Source organism: Cyprinodon variegatus, unplaced genomic scaffold (genome assembly GCF_000732505.1).
Source record: "Cyprinodon variegatus isolate N-32 unplaced genomic scaffold, C_variegatus-1.0 Scaffold636, whole genome shotgun sequence".
Classification (NCBI taxonomy): Eukaryota; Metazoa; Chordata; class Actinopteri; order Cyprinodontiformes; family Cyprinodontidae; genus Cyprinodon; species Cyprinodon variegatus.
In genome coordinates, this window is record NW_015151089.1 from 411550 (window position 1) to 421290 (window position 9741).

The window sequence follows — 9741 nt, forward strand, 5'->3', positions numbered from 1 at the left end:
TGGATAAGTCAACAGTCCTGATACTTACCCATCTGATGGTCGGCGGGTTTTTATCTATAAATAACAGGAAGTGATAACTTAAAGGAGGCTTTTACATTCAGAGGGTGTTTTTACATATTTCCTTTCAATGCTTCTCACATCATTTTAGAGTTAAGATTTATAATAAAATTGGAATTGGTTATATATGGCCTTTTTATAAATAACCTGAAGATAAATTTTATATGGAAATCCTAGTCATCAGTATATTAAGAAACAGACTCATTTTAGCATCACTGCAAATAATCATCCGCCCATCCTTCCTGTATTTATAGCGAAAATTAAAAATAGATGCCTTTGACAACATTAATATGCAACATGCATGATCAAACACAGACACTTTAAATGGTCCTGGAACAAAATAAAATCTCACTAGTTATTATTATCCACATCTAAGCTGAAATTTTTGCATAGCTTATGCAGATTGAATTACTAGGGGTGCATTCTTTATATGCCCATCCTTTGCATATCATGCACTGCACCTGGACCGCTGAATCCCAATAGCTCTGCTTGCAGCCCAAACCAGTTGCAGGCAGTTTGCAAACACAAATCCATAAGCCAGCGTTCACACCTTATGAGAAAGCTGGCTTATGGAGACAAACTAACATTTATTTCAGAGGATCTGTTTATATAGTTCTAAAGTTGCAGTTCCCTCACTGTGCTGAAAACCCAGCGTAGTGATTTGTAACCAACATTGTAAATGGGATAGCTGTCATACTCTGAATTTAAGCTGGTTAGAATGTTTTACAGTACCGTGCAAAAGTATGGTAGTTGACATAAATCTTTCACCATACTCCTAGGGTCACCTACCTGACTTCCCTCAGCATCACTGCAGGCACTGCAGCTGCCATGCTCTGTCTTTTTAACTCCTCATTATCCTGGTACTTTCTCCTCTCTTTTATCTATGAAATAAAGTAACATTTTCATGGTGACCTTTTCTCACATGTGACACCTTACCGTAAAATGACTGCCCCAAAAAAACATGTTTTCTAATGCTAGCTCTGTATCTGTGTTAGGTTAAAAAAGAACAATTACTGAGGTATAACTGGATGCCTTAATATCTACCATAAAAAGTCCAGATTTATAACTGGGAAGCCAGTCCCAGCCAGCATCTTAGTGAAGCTCATTATCATATAGAGTAAATATTTTGTACATTGTAATGGCCGCGGGAATCAGGGGTGGGGGAGATTTTTAAAACATTTATTAAAAATACTGTGCACATTTATCCTTATGAAATTTTTGGGGAAACTAGTCCGATTTTTTTTTTATTTTCCATTACATGTATTTGGATTTCCATTTAATAATTTTGAGGCCTAATCAACACAAGTTCATGGAAGTTACATTTTCATGGCAACGTCAGATAAGCTAGTTGTCGCTGTGTGAGGAGGTATCCCGCTGTGGCAGCAGACTAGTAAATTTACGTATCTAATGACAGAAATGAGGAGGAAATATGCCAAAGAAACACATTTAGGATGTTTTTGGAAATCCATCACCAGTGAAGAAGAACACTAGTACTGCAACCACGACACCGGAGAACAGCTGGAGTAGACTGTCTTCCCGCCTCTGATGGCAGTTGCATCGGCAGGCCCAGCCCCAGCAACCGCAACCCAACCTAGCATGATTGAATTAGACAGGCCCTTCCAGCCCAGCGGTGCCTTCAGAAATGTTTCATAGTGGGGGTTCGGTTTTGACCACTAAATATCTTGGGGTGGCACACTGAAACTAAAGCCATAATTTTAGGGTTTGAATCTACTGTGGTAAACCTATCTGTAGAAATCATAAAGACATAAGTAAACACCTATACCTTGGTTTATTGTGGGATTTTTACTGTTATTTCGCTGGCTGTACATAATGGGATGAAGTGCTAAACCGATGCCACTACAATTTACACTGAGGAGTAGGGTGGCCAGGGCATTGCACAGGGTGGCAGTGGCCACCCCTCGCCACCCCCTGTTTGCTCCACTGTTCCAGCCAACAACCAGCTTTAAATTTCCTGCACAGCGATGTGGTAACGACACATTCTCATGTTCTGTGGCACTGACTTGGTTTGTTAGAAAGCAGTGACTGCATTATGTGGAGAGACTGATCATACTTTGTGTTTCGTTTGTCTCAAATCAGTCAGAAAAAAAGACTAATCTCCCTGTCTGCGTGCACTGAAGTACATTTGACAACAAAGTAGTGAATCTCAATCTTTTTATTTATTTTTATTTATTGTATTTTACATAGGCTCATAGGTCTTTTGTCCAAAAAATAACAACATTTTTAGGCCTATTCCACTTTTTTGTTGCATCTTCTGGTAGAAAAGATAACTGCAGCTTTACAGTGAGCCCCAGTCTCCACTGTTAATTAGGGCAAGGCTATTGTTAGGATAAAATACACCCAAAATAATATTTAAAATTTAAATTTAACTTATAGTATTGAACAGGATTAGGGCCACTAAAAAAATACAAAAGTTAACAGATTTTTAAATATTATTTTTAGTTTAATATGGGAAAAATGTCAGAATTCTCACTTTAATCTCAGAATTCTGACTCATAAGTTTGGATCTTAGTGTCGATGGGCACCATGAAGGAAGAGATGTGGGAGCATTCAGCTTCATTGACAAAGATGTGAGTTGTTTGGTAGGGCCAGAAACACATTCGTGGAAAATTACGGAATTAGGTGACTTTTTACGTGCCAGAGGGGTCCCAGGTGAAGCTATTTCATTAATGGAGGAGCAGAAGGTGATTAAAACAAGAGAGCTAGTTTAGTCTCTAAAACAGACAAGGCTACAACTTGATGCTAACACGTTTGTTAGCTGTCAGAATTCAGTCAAATTCTGAGATTAGAGACAGAATTCTGTGAAAGAGTCAGAATTCTGAATTTTGACTTTTTTCTCATATTATACTGAGATAATAATCCGTACTTTTTATTTTTTCAGTGGCCCTAATCCTCTTCCGTATTATTGTGATTATTGAAACAAACATTTCATATTTTCTGACGGTCGTTCTCTCCGTTTCTGACACGCATATTTAGAAACCAAGCTAAAAACTGCAACTGAAAAATAAAAATTAGATATTATTTCTTTTCTATTATTTTTTGTTTTTGTTTATTTTTTTACTAAAACAAGCAGCTGAATGAGGTGGGTTGCAGAAGTGAACCTTTAACTGTTAGAAGCAGACATGCGCACTGTCCCTCCGGCTGCTTCCCGCTGCGAGAATCAGACTGCGGGGAAACATGGAGCAGCTCCGGGATGGTCGCTGGCTGTCAGTCCGCTGCAGGGAGAAGGAGATCCGGGGAAGGTGAGAAACCTCCTCCTCCTCTGTGGGCTCAGCTGACGGTTTGATTTCATTACTATTATTTTTTGGGGGGGTTAAGCAGAGCTTAGAAGTCTAAGTTTTAATGACCAACTTTCAGAGTTGGCATCTGAATGATGTTCTGGACTAACCCACGCGTGTCTCATTAATTTGGTCCAATGCATAAAACTTCAAAGCTGGATATTTACTGTCAGACAGCGCTGGTTTACTGTCCGAAAGTCTCAGAGGAGGAAAAACAGGCTGAATGTTGTTCAGACTGCAGGCTTGGTATTATATAAGAGAAGGAATTTGATCCCTCACTAGAACAAGTAAAAAACAAAAAAACAACACTAAAATTTAAGACAGAAAGAGCAGCGCTTATCCCTTACTGATCAAATCTTGGGACAACTGAAGGGTGTTTTTATTTGTATTTGTGTAAAACTTTGTTTCCACTGTGAAAGAAATGAACGATGTCCCTGATTAATGGGAAAGTTGTGATTTCACATAATGTGTACAGAGATGCTGTGCATAAAGATTAAGGTTTATTTTAGATGCGTTGGACACCAATCTATTACCCTATTACAGCTTTATAACCATAATGATTAATTAATTAATTGATTGATTAATTAATTAATCGATTCTGTTTTTTTTTTCTTTTGGATCAGATTCTGATCGTTATTATTTAGGTATTTAGGTCTAATTTCTTATTTCTTTTTATCCTTAGTTCATGGTTTATAATGGTTTTAAGCTTTATCCTTTAGTTCAGAGGTCTTCAGCAGGGGGTCTGCGACCCCTCGGGGGTCCACAGAGGTACTGTATGGGGGTCGTGAAGGTTTTGTTTGATTACTGCAATTTTTTCCACTAATTGAAATGTCTTTAAATTTACATTAACATGAATTTAACACACTGTAGTAAACAGATAAATGGAGGCAGAAGATGTCTTCCAGTCATCAATACACACATTCAGCGACACACAGGAGCTCTTTCAAGCTGGGAACCGTTTCATTCAAAACACCTGTCCCATCAACCAGGAATCGGAATCAGAAATACTTTAAAAATCCCAGGGCAAAACTACTTTCGTTACATTATTCCATCTGTAATAGAGTGACTATAGGACCAGTTGATAATAACACAATTTGATACAATATATATAATTAGGGGATCCCCGCTCCATCTCACCATTAGTTTGGGGTCCTTGGCCTGGAAAAGGTTGAAGACCCCTGCATAGTTAGATTATGGTTGGTTTGGTTCCATTCAGGCTATGGTCTCCTTTCTGCATCGTGCCATATCTTCCAACTTCTTCATCTCACCTGCTGACTTGCTTTATTGCTCAGCTGCAATCAAGCTTATGTCCCACTGTATCCTGCTCAGTTGGTCATAGATTCACTGTTTCTCCTTGCCTTTGTTTTCTGCCATGCAACTATAGTTCATATTATGCTTTTGTCATGTCATGATTTTATCTAAAGCTCTGACCCACATGCAGAAGACCAAACAGAGAGACCAGGGAAAAGTTTAACAGGTTTTATTGAGAGTAGGTTGAGAGGAGTCCAGTGCTGCTCTGAACACTGTCGAACCGGGACTGTGAAGGGGAAGATTCTGCTGTTAGTTCAGGCTCAGTGGGTAATTTGTGTCTTCGATTTGAAGAATGGAATTAAGGCAACAGGACTCACATTTCCAGAAAAAGTTGTCTCTTGTTGAATCCAGTCGGTGTGGGTTGTTCCAGTGAATGATTTGCTCGTTGGAGGGCGGACAGGGTTTACCCAGGTTGTGGTGTCTCCTTAAGGAACGGAGGAGCTGACTGCCACTTAACTTTCCTGCGGTACTTGAATGGTTTCTTGTGGAGATGAATCCCTGCTCAGAGAGACGCACAAACAATCCTTGGGGAAAAGTAGATCCAAACCACTAGCTTGAATCCTCAGCTCAGTTTGATGCTCAGAGAATCCTTCCAGGGGGGAGAAGGTCCAAAACATCCAGTTTGCAGGATGACTTCCTGCCGAGAGGCAAAGACAAAAACAGCAAGGTTAAAACTCAGGTAGACTAAAACTCAGTTTGACTCAGCAAAACTCGGCTTGGCTAGAGTACCCAAAACTGGTAAACACTCTGGCCTCGAGGTAGTGGTAGTCAGCAGCTTAAGAGTCCTCAGGTAATGGTCCAACGAGCTGCACGTGTGCAGGGAGGCCCAATAAAGACGGGGCACTACCTGGTGGAGGAGAAAAGGAAACACAAAAACAACCCACAAAAACTGGATACCTGACAGTCGTTTTCATTTTGCTCTGTCTTTTTTCTGACCTTTTCAGTTAAACCTTTTACAAGCTGCTCCTCTCTGCCTGGCGTTATATCTGGTCCAACTCCTTACCAAAGTGCTGATAGGCAATGCTATCCCTATGTACTTATTCTGTAAATTCTTTAACAAATTGATCTGCTCTGTAAAACTACACCAATAACAATCACTACCTAACTTGTTGCTGTTTGTTATTCTTTAGGGGGTCGGAAATGTGGTATTTTTGTAATTTGACAGTGATATGGATTGTAAGGTGTTAAATGAAAGCAGAGAAAATGCACAAGTGGTTGTTTTCCGATGGATATCAAAAGGAAAGATAAATATATACATCAGTAATAAGTAATCAACCATAACTAATAAGATCAGGTATTGATATCGGCCCAAATTGTTAAATCGGCACATCTCTTGATATAACTTTTGAAAAATCCAGGTTTCATTTAAAAACCTGAGGGATTCATGTGTGAAATAGTCTCCAGAATTTTAAACAGCGTTTTTCAGTAATAAGAAATTCTGAAATTCAAAAAAAAGTTTGCATTAATTATCGAATATTTTCACTGATCTTTCCTTTTTGTAGATTTCAAGTTGGGCTTAAAATATTGAGATGGACGTTTTTTGTAAGTATGCTTGCTTTATATACAAGGCCTCTGGACCTAAAAAGATAAACTGTGTAACTCTTATATAGAGCACTTTATAGTGGTTACGCCATTCTATGAGTGTGGACAAAAAGGTAGACTAAAAATTTCCCACAATACTCCTTTAAAAGTAGTGATCATCCATGTCACTAGAAAAGCAGATATATCCTAAAATGCTTTCCAAGAGCTCTCCTCCCAAAGCATGATGGGATTAGATTTTGGGGCGAGATAGAACAATGATGATGCAGGCTCCGTGGGGAGCCAAAATCACATGACCAATGGGGATCGAAAAGTAGAGGTCATGTGTCCGAACGGTCAGTCACCTGAGTTCACTATAAAGTCTATTATATATACCCTGCTCTATATAGTGATTGAACGGTTAGTGGTTAAACAGTTTATTCTAATATGTATATTATTTATCAGAGGAAAACAGGAATCTTAGAAAAAATGATATGGCATCATTGTGACTGGTCTTACAAAAATGCAATAAATGCCATAGGACAAAGATTAAGGTAAAACCTGCATACATTATTATTTAGATCAAGATAAGTGGTCTTTGTTTTCATTCTTAATGGGAGATGTCAGCAAAAAGGAAAAGCCTCCAGCAATTTGTGTTTTCATGATTTTTAGTAACAGTGATTTAAAGGTTTTAATCAGATTGGATCCAACACTTCCCATGGTCTGACTTTGAGGACAACCTTATGATGCCAGGATCAGAATCAGGCAGGTAATTTGGTGCTCAAGAAATTTAGTGCCTCCTTTTTTTCTTGTTCTCTTGATTTGTTTTTCCTTTGTGATAACTAGTGCTCCCAGGAAAAAAGCCAAGTGTAAAACCCTGACCAAACAGTGGCGCCATCAGGTGGTGGCCACAGCCACCCTGTGCAATGCCCTGGCCACCTCACTGGTCACCCCACTCGCCAGGGTAAATTGTAGTACCATCAGTTCAGCATTTCATCTCATTATGCACAGCCAGCGGTGTAAGAGTAAAAATAAAACAATAAACCAAGATATGAGTACCTGTATGTGTTTACTTAATTATCTGTGATTTCTACAGGCACGTTTACTATAGTAATAGTAGATTCAAACCCTGAAATTATGGCTTTTAGTTTCAGTGTACCACCCCAACATTTTTAGTTGCCCAATCTGGACCCCCCTATGAAACACTTCTGGGGGCGCCACTGGACCTGAAACCTTTGAAGCAACAACTTTAGCCACTGAGCCCCTGTTGTCCCCAAACAGAACCATCCCAGGAGGGTCTTGCTTCCCAAAATTAGTTCAAAGTGCGTTGAGGACTAATCCATGAGGTCACAGAGGAACCAGAACCGTATCTTAACCTTTGTTGGTCCCAGACCTGTACCTTAGTTAAGGTTTGATTCAACAGTAAGAAACAAAGACTGGAGAAACGGCCTGATTCTGAGAGTTTTAAGGCTAAAACAACTGCTAGAAGAAAATAACCGAAAGGTCGTCTCACACTTATCAAAAAAACCTCTTATTGCAAGTCTAGTTTTGAGTATGGAGTATCCTATAACTTAAATTTCTTTCTAATCAGGTTCACATGCAAATGGTGGAAGCGCTGTAGCTCTTAAGAATGGGATCCCATTCTTTAGCCACAAGCCTTTATGGAAAATATTTATTGGACTGACAGACGTGGACTTTTTTGAAAGCTGTGTGACCACATTAATCTGGAAATATGACTAAAACAAGGAATAACGAAATTATAGTAGTATTGAAACTGCAGTGATAAGCTATGGCTGCTTCTCTTCTTCAGGACTTTCTGTAGTTGATGGAACCATGAACTCTGCTCTCTAGCAGAAATACTGACAGTTTGTTGTGTTAAGTGTCTCAAGTGCACTTGGGTTCTGCTGCAGGGAAAAGATTCAGAGCACAACACTAAGGTCATCTTGACTTGTCTCAGAGAAAGAGAACAGAATTATGGCTTTGGAGGGAGTTTAGTGAAAGTTAACACTGCTAGGGAAACCTGCCATGATCGGTTAGTCAGGTTGGTTTGGATAATTGTTGTTATTTTACTCTTAAAAGTCTGTGGTAATAGAACATATCACCCTTTCAAGTTGACGGTACATGTATGAACATTTCAGCTGCTGAGGTTAATGATGTGATTTTGAAGGCATTTCATTTTTCCATTCTATCAACCAAACAAAACAGAAGTGGTTATTGAGGCTATTCTGGCCTTTGTTGAAATAGTTATTTCAACTCCATAAATGATTGTTTTTCCGTGTTTGCTTTTTGTCAGCAGCTTTTTGATTTGTCCCAGTATGAGGTTGTAATGGGAAGCCCTGAGCCACAGAGTGTTCCTCTGTTCTGGATGCTGGTTGGTGTTTTAAGAGCTGCTGGTTTGAGGAGCAGGAAATACTGTAAAATTTGTCGTCCGTCTGGAGAAAGAAGCCTCCGAGGCAGAGAGGCACTTTGACTTCCTGTGGATCTCTCTCTGGTATTCGATCCTATTAAGTAGCTCAGTGTTGGAAGTTTAGTGATTTTTCTAATGGAAATAAGCTTTGAAGTTTTGGCTGTTGATTTACATAAAACCTAAGAAGGTACGTCTGTTCTTTGAATAACAAAATGTATGCAATTATGACTGCCTCTATAAAAGCTGGAGCTTTGGAAGTTGCTCTGGAGTCTTTATTCTCAGAAACCAGGTCGTCTGCGTGTGTGTTGCAGTGAACGCAAATTTGCCCCCCGCTCCCTCTCGCAGACACTCTCCTGCACATCTCCAAAACTGTAGGTAACCGCAGACAGTGCCACAGACAGGAGGCCTCTGATTGGTCAAATCTACATCCGCTCTACACTATGCGTATTTCCTGTTTGGTACCTTAGATCCCTAAAGTCCATCTTTCAACAGAAAGAAAGCCTGTTCACAAGCAGACAGCATTTAGATGAATACCCCCATAGCTTCCTTTGAGACTCCAAAGGCTTAAGTTAGAAGGTTAAAGGTTATAGTTTATGGCAGGATAATTAGAAATACACCAAAACATTTGCAGAAGACTGAAAACAGCATATGGGCACCCAGACCTTTTAACAATTGTAAACAGGGTTGTACAGGACTGATGATTCAGGCGTGTTTTAGCAGCGACATCATGTGAGTGAAGGTGTTAGCACACTGATTATGTTTCTCACAGGTTCATGTAATATGAGAGAAGTTGTGTTTTCTATCTCAAAAGCAGAGAATGGTGTCTCAAAAATTAACTTAGAGATATTTACAGAGCTCCAAATTTATTCTTATTTCAACTCTCAAACATGTAAAAAGAAAATGTGAAAACATTAGCAATTAGACAAAAACGAGAATATATATAGAATCTGACAGGAAAAAAAAACAGGTTCTAAAGCAATCAAACAAATTTTAAGATCGCAGAACAGCTTTTGTTTTTGCATATTTTTAACTAAATTGAGGATTTATCTTCAGTGATGAGCTCCAGGTCCTTCATGTTGGAAGGCCTCCTTCAGAGATGGGAAGTAACGAAGTACAAATACTTCGTTACTGTACTCAAGTAGATTTTTCTGA

General features: G+C 39.2%; 1 protein-coding gene across 2 annotated transcripts in view; it reads left to right on the forward strand.

Annotated features, from left to right (window-relative positions):
* Window positions 1–9741, forward strand: part of LOC107096601 (SH2 domain-containing protein 3C-like) — a 67311-nt gene that overhangs the window by 8363 nt on the left and 49207 nt on the right. The window contains exon 1 of one of the 2 annotated variants that reach the window (XM_015393333.1): window positions 3232–3317. The exons of the other annotated variant lie outside the window; for it this stretch is intronic. Coding sequence (XP_015248819.1) covers window positions 3253–3317 — 65 coding nt within the window. The 5' untranslated portion in view covers window positions 3232–3252. Of the gene's footprint in view, window positions 1–3231; window positions 3318–9741 lie in introns of those variants that run through there. 2 annotated transcript variants of the gene reach the window in all.